The sequence below is a fragment of the Cololabis saira genome, chromosome 18 (genome assembly GCF_033807715.1).
Source record: "Cololabis saira isolate AMF1-May2022 chromosome 18, fColSai1.1, whole genome shotgun sequence".
In the NCBI taxonomy this organism is placed as follows: Eukaryota; Metazoa; Chordata; class Actinopteri; order Beloniformes; family Belonidae; genus Cololabis; species Cololabis saira.
Genome location: NC_084604.1, coordinates 40322156 through 40338798, shown reverse-complemented (window position 1 = coordinate 40338798; position 16643 = coordinate 40322156). Strand labels below are relative to the sequence as shown.

Genomic DNA, 16643 nt, shown 5'->3' with positions numbered 1-16643 from the left:
GTCCTACCTGAGAGTGTCCTGTGTCCTACCTGAGTGTCCTACCTGAGAGTGTCCTACCTGAGAGTGTCCTACCTGAGAGTGTCCTACCTGAGAGAGTCCTACCTGAGAGTGTCCTACCTGAGAGTGTCCTACCTGAGAGTGTCCTACCTGAGTGTGTCCTACCTGAGAGTGTCCTACCTGAGTGTGTCCTACCTGAGAGTGTCCTACCTGAGTGTCCTACCTGAGAGAGTCCTACCTGAGAGTGTCCTACCTGAGAGTGTCTTACCTGAGAGTGTCCTACCTGAGAGTGTCCTACCTGAGTGTGTCCTACCTGAGAGTGTCCTACCTGAGTGTGTCCTACCTGAGAGTGTCCTACCTGAGAGTGTCCTACCTGAGTGTGTCCTACCTGAGTGTCCTACCTGAGAGTGTCCTACCTGAGAGTGTCCTGTGTCCTACCTGAGTGTCCTACCTGAGAGTGTCCTACCTGAGAGTGTCCTACCTGAGAGTGTCCTACCTGAGAGAGTCCTACCTGAGAGTGTCTTACCTGAGAGTGTCCTACCTGAGAGTGTCCTACCTGAGTGTGTCCTACCTGAGTGTCCTACCTGAGTGTCCTACTTGAGAGTATCCTACGAGAGTGTCCTACCTGAGAGTGTCCTACCTGAGAGTGTCCTACCTGAGTGTGTCCTACCTGAGAGTGTCCTACCTGAGTGTGTCCTACCTGAGAGTTTCCTACGAGAGTGTCCTACCTGAGAGTGTCCTACCTGAGTGTGTCCTACCTGAGAGTGTCCTACCTGAGAGTGTCCTACCTGAGTGTCCTACCTGAGAGTGTCCTACCTGAGAGTTTCCTACGAGAGTGTCCTACCTGAGAGTGTCCAGTCTGAGAGTGTCCTACCTGAGAGTGTCCAGTCTGAGTGTGTCCTACCTGAGTGTCCTACCTGAGTGTGTCCTACCTGAGAGTGTCCTACCTGAGAGTGTCCTACCTGAGAGTGTCCTACCTGAGTGTGTCCTACCTGAAAGTGTCCTACCTGAGTGTCCTACTTGAGTGTCTCCTGTGTCCTACCTGAGTGTTTCCTACCTGAGTGTGTCCTACCTGAGAGTGTCCAGTCTGAGTGTGTCCTACCTGAGTGTCCTACCTGAGTGTGTCCTACCTGAGAGTGTCCTACCTGAGAGTGTCCTACCTGAGAGTGTCCTACCTGAGAGTGTCCTACCTGAGTGTGTACTACCTGAGAGTGTCCTACCTGAGTGTGTCCTACCTGAGTGTTTCCTACCCGAGTGTGTCCTACCTGAGTGTGTCCTACCTGAGAGTGTCCTACCTGAGTGTGTCCTACCTGAGAGTGTCCTACCTGAGAGTGTCCTACCTGAGAGTGTCCTACCTGAGAGTGTCCTACCTGAGTGTGTCCTACCTGAGTGTGTCCTACCTGAGAGTGTCCTACCTGAGTGTCCTACCTGAGTGTCTCCTGTGTCCTACCTGAGAGTGTCCTACCTGAGAGTGTCCTACCTGAGTGTGTCCTACCTGAGTGTGTACTACCTGAGAGTGTCCTACCTGAGTGTGTCCTACCTGAGTGTCCTACCTGAGTGTCTCCTGTGTCCTACCTGAGAGTGTCCTACCTGAGAGTGTCCTACCTGAGTGTGTCCTACCTGAGTGTGTCCTACCTGAGTGTGTCCTACCTGAGTGTCCTACCTGAGTGTCCTACCTGAGTGTCCTACCTGAGAGTGTCCTACCTGAGTGTGTCCTACCTGAGTGTCCTACCTGAGTGTCCTACCTGAGAGTGTCCTACGTGAGAGTGTCCTACCTGAGTGTGTCCTACCTGAGAGTGTCCTACCTGAGTGTGTCCTACCTGAGTGTCCTACCTGAGTGTCCTACCTGAGAGTGTCCTACCTGAGAGTCCTACCTGAGTGTCCTACCTGAGAGTGTCCTACCTGAGAGTGTCCTACCTGAGAGTGTCCTACCTGAGAGTGTCCTAGCTGAGAGTGTCCAGTCTGAGAGTGTCCTACCTGAGAGTGTCCTACCTGAGTGTGTCCTACCTGAGAGTGTCCTACCTGAGAGTGTCCTACCTGAGTGTGTCCTACCTGAGAGTGTCCTACCTGAGAGTGTCCTACCTGAGTGTGTCCTACCTGAGTGTGTCTCCTGTGTCCTACCTGAGAGTGTCCTACCTGAGAGTGTCCTACCTGAGTGTGTCCTACCTGAGAGTGTCCTACCTGAGAGTGTCCTACCTGAGAGTGTCCTACCTGAGAGTGTCCTACCTGAGAGTGTCTCCTGTGTCCTACCTGAGAGTGTCCTACCTGAGAGTGTCCTACCTGAGAGTGTCCTACCTGAGTGTGTCCTACCTGAGAGTGTCCTACCTGAGAGTGTCCTACCTGAGTGTGTCCTGCCTGAGAGTGTCCTACCTGAGAGTGTCCTACCTGAGTGTCCTACCTGAGAGTGTCCTACCTGAGAGTGTCCTACCTGAGAGTGTCCTACCTGAGAGTGTCCTACCTGAGTGTCCTACCTGAGAGTGTCCTACCTGAGAGTGTCCTACCTGAGTGTGTCCTGCCTGAGAGTGTCCTACCTGAGAGTGTCCTACCTGAGAGTGTCCTACCTGAGAGTGTCCTACCTGAGAGTGTCCTACCTGAGTGTGTCCTGCCTGAGAGTGTCCTACCTGAGAGTGTCCTACCTGAGAGTGTCCTACCTGAGTGTCCTACCTGAGAGTGTCCTACCTGAGAGTGTCCTACCTGAGAGTGTCCTACCTGAGAGTATCCAGTCTGAGAGTGTCCTACCTGAGAGTGTCCTACCTGAGAGTGTCCTACCTGAGAGTGTCCTACCTGAGAGTGTCCTACCTGAGAGTGTCCAGTCTGAGAGTGTCCCACCTGAGAGTGTCCTACCTGAGAGTGTCCTACCTGAGTGTCCTACTTGAGAGTGTCCTACCTGAGAGTGTCCTACCTGAGTGTCCTACCTGAGTGTCCTACCTGAGAGTGTCCTACCTGAGAGTGTCCTACCTGAGAGTGTCCTACCTGAGTGTCCTACCTGAGAGTGTCCTACCTGAGAGTGTCCTACCTGAGTGTCCTACCTGAGAGTGTCCTACCTGAGAGTGTCCTACCTGAGAGTGTCCTACCTGAGAGTGTCCTACCAAGAGTGTCCTACCTGAGTGTCCTACCTGAGAGTGTCCTACCTGAGTGTGTCCTACCTGAGTGTGTCCTACCTGAGAGTGTCCTACCTGAGAGTGTCCTACCTGAGTGTGTCCTACCTGAGTGTGTCCTACCTGAGAGTGTCCTATCTGAGAGTGTCCTACCTGAGTGTGTCCTACCAAGAGTGTCCTACCTGAGTGTCCTACCTGAGAGTGTCCTACCTGAGTGTGTCCTACCTGAGTGTCCTACCTGAGAGTGTCCTACCTGAGAGTGTCCTACCTGAGAGTGTCCTACCTGAGTGTGTCCTACCTGAGTGTGTCCTACCTGAGAGTGTCCTACCTGAGTGTGTCCTACCTGAGTGTCCTACCTGAGTGTCCTACCTGAGTGTCCTACTTGAGAGTGTCCTACCTGAGAGTGTCCTACCTGAGAGTGTCCTACCTGAGAGTGTCCAGTCTGAGAGTGTCCTACCTGAGAGTGTCCTACCTGAGAGTGTCCTACCTGAGTGTCCTACCTGAGTGTCCTACCTGAGTGTCCTACTTGAGAGTGTCCTACCTGAGAGTGTCCTACCTGAGAGTGTCCTACCTGAGAGTGTCCTACCTGAGTGTCCTACCTGAGAGTGTCCTACCTGAGAGTGTCCTACCTGAGTGTCCTACCTGAGAGTGTCCTACCTGAGAGTGTCCTACCTGAGAGTGTCCTACCTGAGAGTGTCCTACCAAGAGTGTCCTACCTGAGTGTCCTACCTGAGAGTGTCCTACCTGAGTGTGTCCTACCTGAGTGTGTCCTACCTGAGAGTGTCCTACCTGAGAGTGTCCTACCTGAGTGTGTCCTACCTGAGTGTGTCCTACCTGAGAGTGTCCTACCTGAGTGTGTCCTACCTGAGTGTGTCCTACCTGAGTGTGTCCTACCTGAGAGTGTCCTACCTGAGAGTGTCCTACCTGAGTGTGTCCTACCTGAGAGTCCTACCTGAGAGTGTCCTACCTGAGAGTGTCCTACCTGAGTGTGTCCTACCTGAGTGTCCTACCTGAGAGTGTCCTACCTGAGTGTCCTACCTGAGAGTGTCCTACCTGAGAGTGTCCTACCTGAGTGTGTCCTACCTGAGTGTGTCCTACCTGAGAGTGTCCTACCTGAGAGTGTCCTACCTGAGTGTGTCCTACCTGAGTGTGTCCTACCTGAGTGTCTCCTGTGTCCTACCTGAGAGTGTCCTACCTGAGTGTGTCCTACCTGAGTGTCTCCTGTGTCCTACCTGAGAGTGTCCTACCTGAGTGTCCTACCTGAGAGTGTCCTACCTGAGAGTGTCCTACCTGAGAGTGTCCTACCTGAGAGTGTCCTACCTGAGTGTCTCCTGTGTCCTACCTGAGAGTGTCCTACCTGAGTGTGTCCTACCTGAGTGTCCTACCTGAGTGTCCTACCTGAGTGTCCTACCTGAGAGTGTCCTACCTGAGAGTGTCCTACCTGAGAGTGTCCTAACTGAGAGTGTCCTAACTGAGAGTCCTACCTGAGAGTGTCCTACCTGAGTGTGTCCTACCTGAGAGTGTCCTACCTGAGTGTCCTACCTGAGAGTGTCCTACCTGAGAGTGTCCTACCTGAGTGTCCTACCTGAGAGTGTCCTACCTGAGTGTCCTACCTGAGAGTGTCCTACCTGAGAGTGTCCTACCTGAGTGTCCTACCTGAGAGTGTCCTACCTGAGTGTGTCCTACCTGAGTGTCCTACCTGAGAGTGTCCTACCTGAGTGTCCTACCTGAGAGTGTCCTACCTGAGAGTCCTACCTGAGAGTGTCCTACCTGAGTGTGTCCTACCTGAGAGTGTCCTACCTGAGTGTCCTACCTGAGTGTCCTACCTGAGAGTGTCCTACCTGAGTGTCCTACCTGAGTGTGTCCTACCTGAGTGTCCTACCTGAGAGTGTCCTACCTGAGAGTGTCCTACCTGAGTGTCCTACCTGAGTGTGTCCTACCTGAGAGTGTCCAGTCTGAGAGTGTCCTACCTGAGAGTGTCCTACCTGAGAGTGTCCTACCTGAGAGTATCCAGTCTGAGAGTGTCCTACCTGAGAGTGTCCTACCTGAGAGTGTCCTACCTGAGTGTGTCCTACCTGAGAGTGTCCTACCTGAGTGTCCTACCTGAGAGTGTCCTACCTGAGTGTGTCCTACCTGAGAGTGTCCTACCTGAGAGTGTCCTACCTGAGTGTGTCCTACCTGAGTGTCCTACCTGAGAGTGTCCTACCTGAGTGTCCTACCTGAGAGTGTCCTACCTGAGTGTGTCCTACCTGAGTGTGTCCTACCTGAGAGTGTCCTACCTGAGAGTGTCCTACCTGAGTGTGTCCTACCTGAGTGTGTCCTACCTGAGTGTCTCCTGTGTCCTACCTGAGTGTGTCCTACCTGAGTGTGTCCTACCTGAGTGTCTCCTGTGTCCTACCTGAGAGTGTCCTACCTGAGTGTCCTACCTGAGAGTGTCCTACCTGAGTGTCCTACCTGAGAGTGTCCTACCTGAGAGTGTCCTACCTGAGTGTCCTACCTGAGAGTGTCCTACCTGAGAGTGTCCTACCTGAGTGTCTCCTGTGTCCTACCTGAGAGTGTCCTACCTGAGTGTGTCCTACCTGAGTGTCCTACCTGAGTGTCCTACCTGAGTGTCCTACCTGAGAGTGTCCTACCTGAGAGTGTCCTACCTGAGAGTGTCCTAACTGAGAGTGTCCTAACTGAGAGTGTCTCCTGTGTCCTACCTGAGTGTGTCCTACCTGAGAGTGTCCTACCTGAGTGTCCTACCTGAGAGTGTCCTACCTGAGAGTGTCCTACCTGAGTGTGTCCTACCTGAGAGTGTCTCCTGTGTCCTACCTGAGTGTGTCCTACCTGAGAGTGTCCTACCTGAGTGTCCTACCTGAGAGTGTCCTACCTGAGAGTGTCCTACCTGAGTGTCCTACCTGAGAGTGTCCTACCTGAGTGTGTCCTACCTGAGTGTCCTACCTGAGTGTGTCCTACCTGAGTGTCCTACCTGAGTGTGTCCTACCTGAGTGTCCTACCTGAGAGTGTCCTACCTGAGAGTGTCCTACCTGAGTGTCCTACCTGAGAGTGTCCTACCTGAGTGTGTCCTACCTGAGAGTGTCCTACCTGAGTGTCCTACCTGAGTGTGTCCTACCTGAGAGTGTCCTACCTGAGTGTGTCCTACCTGAGTGTGTCCTACCTGAGTGTCTCCTGTGTCCTACCTGAGAGTGTCCTACCTGAGTGTGTCCTACCTGAGTGTCTCCTGTGTCCTACCTGAGAGTGTCCTACCTGAGAGTGTCCTACCTGAGAGTGTCCTACCTGAGTGTGTCCTACCTGAGTGTGTCCTACCTGAGTGTGTCCTACCTGAGTGTCCTACCTGAGTGTCCTACCTGAGTGTCCTACCTGAGTGTGTCCTACCTGAGTGTGTCCTACCTGAGAGTGTCCTACCTGAGAGTGTCCTACCTGAGTGTCCTACCTGAGTGTCCTACCTGAGAGTGTCCTACCTGAGAGTGTCCTACCTGAGAGTGTCCTACCTGAGAGTGTCCTACCTGAGTGTCCTACCTGAGTGTCCTACCTGAGTGTCCTACCTGAGAGTGTCCTACCTGAGAGTGTCCTACCTGAGTGTGTCCTACCTGAGTGTCCTACCTGAGTGTCCTACCTGAGTGTGTCCTACCTGAGAGTGTCCTACCTGAGTGTGTCCTACCTGAGTGTCCTACCTGAGTGTCCTACCTGAGAGTGTCCTACCTGAGAGTGTCCTACCTGAGAGTGTCCTACCTGAGAGTGTCCTACCTGAGAGTGTCCTACCTGAGAGTGTCCTACCTGAGAGTGTCCTACCTGAGAGTGTCCTACCTGAGAGTGTCCTACCTGAGAGTGTCCTAGCTGAGAGTGTCCAGTCTGAGAGTGTCCTACCTGAGAGTGTCCTACCTGAGTGTGTCCTACCTGAGAGTGTCCTACCTGAGAGTGTCCTACCTGAGTGTGTCCTACCTGAGAGTGTCCTACCTGAGAGTGTCCTATCTGAGAGTGTCCTACCTGAGTGTGTCTCCTGTGTCCTACCTGAGAGTGTCCTACCTGAGAGTGTCCTACCTGAGTGTCCTACCTGAGTGTGTCCTACCTGAGAGTGTCCTACCTGAGAGTGTCCTACCTGAGAGTGTCCTACCTGAGAGTGTCTCCTGTGTCCTACCTGAGAGTGTCCTACCTGAGAGTGTCCTACCTGAGTGTGTCCTACCTGAGAGTGTCCTACCTGAGAGTGTCCTACCTGAGTGTGTCCTGCCTGAGAGTGTCCTACCTGAGAGTGTCCTACCTGAGTGTCCTACCTGAGAGTGTCCTACCTGAGAGTGTCCTACCTGAGAGTGTCCTACCTGAGAGTGTCCTACCTGAGAGTGTCCTTCCTGAGTGTGTCCTGCCTGAGAGTGTCCTACCTGAGAGTGTCCTACCTGAGTGTCCTACCTGAGAGTGTCCTACCTGAGAGTGTCCTACCTGAGAGTGTCCTACCTGAGAGTGTCCTACCTGAGAGTGTCCTACCTGAGAGTGTCCTACCTGAGAGTGTCCTACCTGAGTGTGTCCTGCCTGAGAGTGTCCTACCTGAGAGTGTCCTACCTGAGAGTGTCCTACCTGAGAGTGTCCTACCTGAGAGTATCCAGTCTGAGAGTGTCCTACCTGAGAGTGTCCTACCTGAGTGTGTCCTGCCTGAGAGTGTCCTACCTGAGAGTGTCCTACCTGAGAGTGTCCTACCTGAGTGTCCTACCTGAGAGTGTCCTACCTGAGAGTGTCCTACCTGAGAGTGTCCAGTCTGAGAGTGTCCTACCTGAGAGTGTCCTACCTGAGAGTGTCCTACCTGAGTGTGTCCTGTGTCCTACCTGAGAGTGTCCTACCTGAGTGTGTCCTACCTGAGAGTGTCCTACCTGAGAGTGTCCTACCTGAGAGTGTCCTACCTGAGAGTGTCCTACCTGAGTGTCCTACCTGAGTGTCCTACTTGAGAGTGTCCTACCTGAGAGTGTCCTACCTGAGTGTCCTACCTGAGTGTCCTACCTGAGAGTGTCCTACCTGAGAGTGTCCTACCTGAGAGTGTCCTACCTGAGTGTCCTACCTGAGAGTGTCCTACCTGAGAGTGTCCTACCTGAGAGTGTCCTACCTGAGTGTCCTACCTGAGTGTCCTACTTGAGAGTGTCCTACCTGAGAGTGTCCTACCTGAGTGTCCTACCTGAGTGTCCTACCTGAGAGTGCCCTACCTGAGAGTGTCCTACCTGAGAGTGTCCTACCTGAGTGTCCTACCTGAGAGTGTCCTACCTGAGAGTGTCCTACCTGAGTGTCCTACCTGAGAGTGTCCTACCTGAGAGTGTCCTACCTGAGAGTGTCCTACCTGAGAGTGTCCTACCAAGAGTGTCCTACCTGAGTGTCCTACCTGAGAGTGTCCTACCTGAGTGTGTCCTACCTGAGTGTGTCCTACCTGAGAGTGTCCTACCTGAGAGTGTCCTACCTGAGTGTGTCCTACCTGAGTGTGTCCTACCTGAGAGTGTCCTATCTGAGAGTGTCCTACCTGAGTGTGTCCTACCAAGAGTGTCCTACCTGAGTGTCCTACCTGAGAGTGTCCTACCTGAGTGTGTCCTACCTGAGAGTGTCCTACCTGAGAGTGTCCTACCTGAGTGTGTCCTACCTGAGAGTGTCCTACCTGAGAGTGTCCTACCTGAGAGTGTCCTACCAAGAGTGTCCTACCTGAGTGTCCTACCTGAGAGTGTCCTACCTGAGTGTGTCCTACCTGAGTGTGTCCTACCTGAGTGTGTCCTACCTGAGAGTGTCCTACCTGAGAGTGTCCTACCTGAGAGTGTCCTACCTGAGTGTGTCCTACCTGAGAGTGTCCTACCTGAGAGTGTCCTACCTGAGTGTGTCCTACCTGAGAGTCCTACCTGAGAGTGTCCTACCTGAGAGTGTCCTACCTGAGTGTGTCCTACCTGAGTGTCCTACCTGAGAGTGTCCTACCTGAGTGTCCTACCTGAGTGTGTCCTACCTGAGAGTGTCCTACCTGAGAGTGTCCTACCTGAGAGTGTCCTACCTGAGAGTGTCCTACCTGAGTGTCCTACTTGAGAGTGTCCTACCTGAGAGTGTCCTACCTGAGAGTGTCCTACCTGAGAGTGTCCAGTCTGAGAGTGTCCTACCTGAGAGTGTCCTACCTGAGTGTCCTACCTGAGTGTGTCCTACCTGAGAGTGTCCTACCTGAGAGTGTCCTACCTGAGAGTGTCCTACCTGAGAGTGTCCTACCTGAGTGTCCTACTTGAGAGTGTCCTACCTGAGAGTGTCCTACCTGAGAGTGTCCTACCTGAGAGTGTCCAGTCTGAGAGTGTCCTACCTGAGAGTGTCCTACCTGAGAGTGTCCAGTCTGAGAGTGTCCTACCTGAGAGTGTCCTATCTGAGAGAGTCCTACCTGAGTGTGTCCTACCTGAGTGTGTCCTACCTGAGAGTGTCCTACCTGAGAGTGTCCTACCTGAGAGTGTCCTACCAAGAGTGTCCTACCTGAGTGTCCTACCTGAGAGTGTCCTACCTGAGTGTGTCCTACCTGAGTGTGTCCTACCTGAGTGTGTCCTACCTGAGAGTGTCCTACCTGAGAGTGTCCTACCTGAGAGTGTCCTACCTGAGTGTGTCCTACCTGAGAGTGTCCTACCTGAGAGTGTCCTACCTGAGTGTGTCCTACCTGAGAGTCCTACCTGAGAGTGTCCTACCTGAGAGTGTCCTACCTGAGTGTGTCCTACCTGAGTGTCCTACCTGAGAGTGTCCTACCTGAGTGTCCTACCTGAGTGTGTCCTACCTGAGAGTGTCCTACCTGAGAGTGTCCTACCTGAGAGTGTCCTACCTGAGAGTGTCCTACCTGAGTGTCCTACTTGAGAGTGTCCTACCTGAGAGTGTCCTACCTGAGAGTGTCCTACCTGAGAGTGTCCAGTCTGAGAGTGTCCTACCTGAGAGTTTCCTACCTGAGAGTGTCCAGTCTGAGAGTGTCCTACCTGAGAGTGTCCTACCTGAGAGTGTCCTACCTGAGTGTCCTACCTGAGTGTCCTACCTGAGTGTCCTACTTGAGAGTGTCCTACCTGAGAGTGTCCTACCTGAGAGTGTCCTACCTGAGAGTGTCCTACCTGAGTGTCCTACCTGAGAGTGTCCTACCTGAGAGTGTCCTACCTGAGTGTCCTACCTGAGAGTGTCCTACCTGAGAGTGTCCTACCTGAGAGTGTCCTACCTGAGAGTGTCCTACCAAGAGTGTCCTACCTGAGAGTGTCCTACCTGAGTGTCCTACCTGAGTGTGTCCTACCTGAGTGTCCTACCTGAGAGTGTCCTACCTGAGTGTGTCCTACCTGAGTGTGTCCTACCTGAGAGTGTCCTACCTGAGAGTGTCCTACCTGAGTGTGTCCTACCTGAGTGTGTCCTACCTGAGAGTGTCCTACCTGAGTGTGTCCTACCTGAGTGTGTCCTACCTGAGTGTGTCCTACCTGAGAGTGTCCTACCTGAGAGTGTCCTACCTGAGTGTGTCCTACCTGAGAGTCCTACCTGAGAGTGTCCTACCTGAGAGTGTCCTACCTGAGTGTGTCCTACCTGAGTGTCCTACCTGAGAGTGTCCTACCTGAGTGTCCTACCTGAGAGTGTCCTACCTGAGAGTGTCCTACCTGAGTGTGTCCTACCTGAGTGTGTCCTACCTGAGAGTGTCCTACCTGAGAGTGTCCTACCTGAGTGTGTCCTACCTGAGTGTGTCCTACCTGAGAGTGTCCTACCTGAGTGTCTCCTGTGTCCTACCTGAGAGTGTCCTACCTGAGAGTGTCCTACCTGAGTGTCTCCTGTGTCCTACCTGAGAGTGTCCTACCTGAGTGTGTCCTACCTGAGTGTCTCCTGTGTCCTACCTGAGAGTGTCCTACCTGAGTGTCCTACCTGAGAGTGTCCTACCTGAGAGTGTCCTACCTGAGTGTCCTACCTGAGAGTGTCCTACCTGAGAGTGTCCTACCTGAGTGTCTCCCGTGTCCTACCTGAGAGTGTCCTACCTGAGTGTGTCCTACCTGAGTGTCCTACCTGAGTGTCCTACCTGAGAGTGTCCTAACTGAGAGTGTCCTAACTGAGAGTCCTACCTGAGAGTGTCCTACCTGAGAGTGTCCTACCTGAGAGTGTCCTACCTGAGAGTGTCCTAACTGAGAGTGTCCTAACTGAGAGTCCTACCTGAGAGTGTCCTACCTGAGTGTGTCCTACCTGAGAGTGTCTCCTGTGTCCTACCTGAGTGTGTCCTACCTGAGAGTGTCCTACCTGAGTGTCCTACCTGAGAGTGTCCTACCTGAGAGTGTCCTACCTGAGTGTCCTACCTGAGAGTGTCCTACCTGAGTGTGTCCTACCTGAGTGTCCTACCTGAGAGTGTCCTACCTGAGTGTCCTACCTGAGTGTGTCCTACCTGAGTGTCCTACCTGAGAGTGTCCTACCTGAGAGTGTCCTACCTGAGTGTCCTACCTGAGAGTGTCCTACCTGAGTGTGTCCTACCTGAGAGTGTCCTACCTGAGTGTCCTACCTGAGTGTGTCCTACCTGAGAGTGTCCAGTCTGAGAGTGTCCTACCTGAGAGTGTCCTACCTGAGAGTGTCCTACCTGAGAGTATCCAGTCTGAGAGTGTCCTACCTGAGAGTGTCCTACCTGAGTGTCCTACCTGAGTGTGTCCTACCTGAGTGTGTCCTACCTGAGTGTGTCCTACCTGAGTGTCCTACCTGAGTGTGTCCTACCTGAGTGTGTCCTACCTGAGTGTGTCCTACCTGAGTGTCCTACCTGAGAGTGTCCTACCTGAGTGTCCTACCTGAGAGTGTCCTACCTGAGTGTGTCCTACCTGAGAGTGTCCTACCTGAGAGTGTCCTACCTGAGTGTGTCCTACCTGAGTGTCCTACCTGAGAGTGTCCTACCTGAGTGTCCTACCTGAGAGTGTCCTACCTGAGTGTGTCCTACCTGAGTGTGTCCTACCTCAGAGTCCTACCTGAGAGTGTCCTACCTGAGTGTCCTACCTGAGAGTGTCCTACCTGAGTGTGTCCTACCTGAGTGTCCTACCTGAGAGTGTCCTACCTGAGTGTGTCCTACCTGAGTGTGTCCTACCTGAGTGTCCTACCTGAGAGTGTCCTACCTGAGTGTCCTACCTGAGAGTGTCCTACCTGAGTGTGTCCTACCTGAGTGTGTCCTACCTGAGAGTGTCCTACCTGAGTGTGTCCTACCTGAGTGTGTCCTACCTGAGTGTCTCCTGTGTCCTACCTGAGAGTGTCCTACCTGAGAGTGTCCTACCTGAGTGTCCTACCTGAGAGTGTCCTACCTGAGTGTGTCCTACCTGAGTGTGTCCTACCTGAGAGTGTCCTACCTGAGTGTGTCCTACCTGAGTGTGTCCTACCTGAGTGTGTCCTACCTGAGTGTGTCCTACCTGAGTGTCTCCTGTGTCCTACCTGAGAGTGTCCTACCTGAGTGTCCTACCTGAGTGTCTCCTGTGTCCTACCTGAGAGTGTCCTACCTGAGTGTGTCCTACCTGAGTGTCTCCTGTGTCCTACCTGAGAGTGTCCTACCTGAGTGTCCTACCTGAGTGTCCTACCTGAGTGTCCTACCTGAGAGTGTCCTACCTGAGAGTGTCCTACCTGAGTGTCTCCTGTGTCCTACCTGAGAGTGTCCTACCTGAGTGTGTCCTACCTGAGTGTCCTACCTGAGTGTCCTACCTGAGTGTCCTACCTGAGAGTGTCCTACCTGAGAGTGTCCTACCTGAGAGTGTCCTAACTGAGAGTGTCCTAACTGAGAGTGTCCTACCTGAGTGTCCTACCTGAGTGTGTCCTACCTGAGAGTGTCCTACCTGAGTGTGTCCTACCTGAGAGTGTCCTACCTGAGTGTGTCCTACCTGAGAGTGTCTCCTGTGTCCTACCTGAGTGTGTCCTACCTGAGAGTGTCCTACCTGAGTGTCCTACCTGAGAGTGTCCTACCTGAGTGTCCTACCTGAGAGTGTCCTACCTGAGTGTGTCCTACCTGAGTGTGTCCTACCTGAGTGTCCTACCTGAGTGTGTCCTACCTGAGTGTCCTACCTGAGAGTGTCCTACCTGAGTGTCCTACCTGAGTGTGTCCTACCTGAGTGTCCTACCTGAGAGTGTCCTACCTGAGAGTGTCCTACCTGAGTGTCCTACCTGAGAGTGTCCTACCTGAGTGTGTCCTACCTGAGAGTGTCCTACCTGAGTGTCCTACCTGAGTGTGTCCTACCTGAGAGTGTCCTACCTGAGTGTGTCCTACCTGAGTGTGTCCTACCTGAGTGTCTCCTGTGTCCTACCTGAGAGTGTCCTACCTGAGTGTGTCCTACCTGAGTGTCTCCTGTGTCCTACCTGAGAGTGTCCTACCTGAGAGTGTCCTACCTGAGAGTGTCCTACCTGAGTGTGTCCTACCTGAGTGTGTCCTACCTGAGTGTCTCCTGTGTCCTACCTGAGAGTGTCCTACCTGAGTGTGTCCTACCTGAGTGTCTCCTGTGTCCTACCTGAGAGTGTCCTACCTGAGTGTGTCCTACCTGAGTGTGTCCTACCTGAGTGTCTCCTGTGTCCTACCTGAGAGTGTCCTACCTGAGAGTGTCCTACCTGAGTGTCCTACCTGAGAGTGTCCTACCTGAGTGTCCTACCTGAGAGTGTCCTACCTGAGAGAGTCCTACCTGAGTATCCTACCTGAGTGTCCTACCTGAGAGTGTCCTACCTGAGTATCCTACCTGAGTGTCCTACCTGAGAGTCCTACCTGAGAGTGTCCTACCTGAGTGTGTCCTACCTGAGTGTGTCCTACCTGAGTGTGTCCTACCTGAGTGTCTCCTGTGTCCTACCTGAGAGTGTCCTACCTGAGAGTGTCCTACCTGAGTGTGTCCTACCTGAGAGTGTCCTACCTGAGTGTCCTACCTGAGTGTCCTACCTGAGTGTCCTACCTGAGTGTCCTACCTGAGAGTGTCCTACCTGAGTATGTCCTACCTGAGAGTGTCCTACCTGAGTGTCCTACCTGAGAGTGTCCTACCTGAGTGTGTCCTACCTGAGTGTGTCCTACCTGAGTGTGTCCTACCTGAGTGTCTCCTGTGTCCTACCTGAGAGTGTCCTACCTGAGAGTTTCCTACCTGAGAGTGTCCTACCTGAGAGTGTCCTACCTGAGAGTCCTACCTGAGAGTGTCCTACCTGAGAGTGCCCTACCTGAGAGTGTCCTACCTGAGTGTGTCCTACCTGAGAGTGTCCTACCTGAGTGTGTCCTACCTGAGTGTGTCCTACCTGAGTGTCCTACCTGAGAGTGTCCTACCTGAGTGTCCTACCTGAGTGTCTTACCTGAGAGTCCTACCTGAGAGTGTCCTACCTGAGAGTGTCCTACCTGAGAGTGTCCTACCTGAGTGTCCTACCTGAGAGTGTCCTACCTGAGAGTGTCCTACCTGAGTGTCCTACCTGAGTGTCTTACCTGAGAGTGTCCTACCTGAGAGTGTCCTACCTGAGAGTGTCCTACCTGAGTGTGTCCTACCTGAGAGTGTCCTACCTGAGTGTCCTACCTGAGAGTCTCCTACCTGAGGGTGTCCTACCTGAGAATGTCCTACCTGAGAGTGTCCTACCTGAGAGTGTCCTATCTGAGAGTGTCCTACCTGAGTGTGTCCTACCTGAGAGTGTCCTACCTGAGAGTGTCCTACCTGAGAGTGTCCTACCTGAGTCTGTCCTACCTGAGAGTGTCCTACCTGAGAGTGTCCTATCTGAGAGTGTCCTATCTGAGAGTGTCCTACCTGAGTGTGTCCTACCTGAGAGTGTCCTACCTGAGAGTGTCCTACCTGAGAGTGTCCTACCTGAGAGTGTCCTACCTGAGTCTGTCCTACCTGAGAGTGTCCTACCTGAGAGTGTCCTACCTGAGAGTGTCCTATCTGAGAGTGTCCTACCTGAGTGTGTCCTACCTGAGAGTGTCCTACCTGAGAGTGTCCTACCTGAGAGTGTCCTACCTGAGTGTCCTACCTGAGAGTGTCCTACCTGAGTGTGTCCTACCTGAGTGTGTCCTACCTGAGAGTGTCCTACCTGAGTGTGTCCTACCTGAGTGTGTCCTACCTGAGAGTGTCCTACCTGAGAGTGTCCAGTCTCCAGCGGGGATCCTCCAGTCTAGACAGAAGCTTCCCTGCTGACTCTCCTGGATGGTTGTAGCTCAGGTCCAGCTCTCTCAGGTGGGAGGGGTTGGAGGTCAGAGCTGAGACCAGAGAAGAACTTCCTTCCTCTGAGATCAGACAGCCTGACAGCCTGCAGACACACAACACAGGTCTGCTGCATGTTCTCTACTCAGGTGTCCTGCTGCAGACACACAACACAGGTCTGCTGCATGTTCTCTACTCAAGTGTCCTGCTGCAGACACACAACACAGGTCTGCTGCATGTTCTCTGCTCAAGTGTCCTGCTGCAGACACGTTTAGCAGCAGGTTCACTGGACCTGGAGAAGACTTGAATGATTCCTGACCTGAGAGACTCCAGGTGACAGTGTGGACTCTCCAGTCCAGGACACAGCTGCTCCAGTCCAGAATCCTGCAGGTTATTGTTGCTCAGGTCCAGTTCTGTCAGACTGGAGGACTGAGAGCTGAGAACTGAGGACAGAAGTGGACAGATGTTCCCTGAGAGGTGACAGCCACTCAGTCTGCAGACGGAAGAAAAGAACAACCACCAGGTTATTTCACTGTTATGGAAGAAAATGTAGTTGTGTCTCCAACTGTTCTGCTGGTCTCAGTAAAGTTTGTGTTAAATCATATTTCAGCAACAAACAACTCAAGCTGCTTCACATAATAAAAACCTGAAAAGTAAAGAGGAAAAGATAAAAATCATGAGTTTTAGGGCAGTTGGCTACAATTTAGTCCTGAAATCAACAGTTTAAATCTGAATTCAGATGGTTTCAATATCCAATAAAGGCAGCTGTAAATAGAGGTGTAATCTGGATTTTAAAGAACAGAGGGTTGAACCTCCAGCGTTCCTGCAGGTTCCTGGAAGGTTGTTCCAGATCTGTAGAGAATAGAAGCTGAATGCTGCCCCCCCACAGTAAAAACAGAAATGAAAGTGTTTCCTTGTCAGAGTTCATGCTTGTGTGTGATTTTAGGTCCAATATTAAAGTCGCTGGAAATGAAAGAACCAGCGTAAACTCACTCATCTGAGGTTGAGTTTAAAAAAAGACCCTAAACAAGTGAAGAAAACATGGGGGGCGGCAGCAGCTCAGGTGGTAGAGCGGGTCGTCCAATGATTGGAAGGTTAGCGGTTCGAATCCCGCTCCGTCCCAGTATCTGTCGCAGTGTCCTTGGGCAAGACGCCTTGCCCACCTTGCCCTGTGTGAATGTGTATGAATGTGTAGGTTTGGTGGTGGTCGGAGGGGCCGTTTTGCGCAATATGCTTCCCTCAGTCTGCAGGGCAGCTGTGGCTACAAATGTAGCACAAAGGTAGCTAACACCGGTGAGAATGTTTAAGAATGAATAATGGTCTAAGTGTAGCAATTTGAGATTCATTGAATGTAAAGTGCATTACAAGTTAAATTCTTTATTATTATTACATGAAATCTGGAGGTAAAACCAGACGTAGTCAGAAACAAGTCACTCCAGAGAAGCAC

General features: G+C 52.6%; 1 protein-coding gene across 2 annotated transcripts in view; it reads right to left on the bottom strand.

Moving 5' to 3' along the window:
* LOC133418484 (NACHT, LRR and PYD domains-containing protein 4-like) overlaps positions 1 to 16643 on the bottom strand; it is a 35805-nt gene that overhangs the window by 4381 nt on the left and 14781 nt on the right. The window contains exons 11-12 of one of the 2 annotated variants that reach the window (XM_061707190.1): positions 15516 to 15689; positions 15132 to 15302 (exon numbers count right to left, since the gene is read on the bottom strand). In XM_061707190.1, the coding sequence (XP_061563174.1) occupies positions 15132 to 15302; positions 15516 to 15689 (345 nt within the window). The remainder of the gene's footprint in view (positions 1 to 15131; positions 15303 to 15515; positions 15690 to 16643) is intronic. The other variant, XM_061707191.1, reaches the window with a different exon arrangement.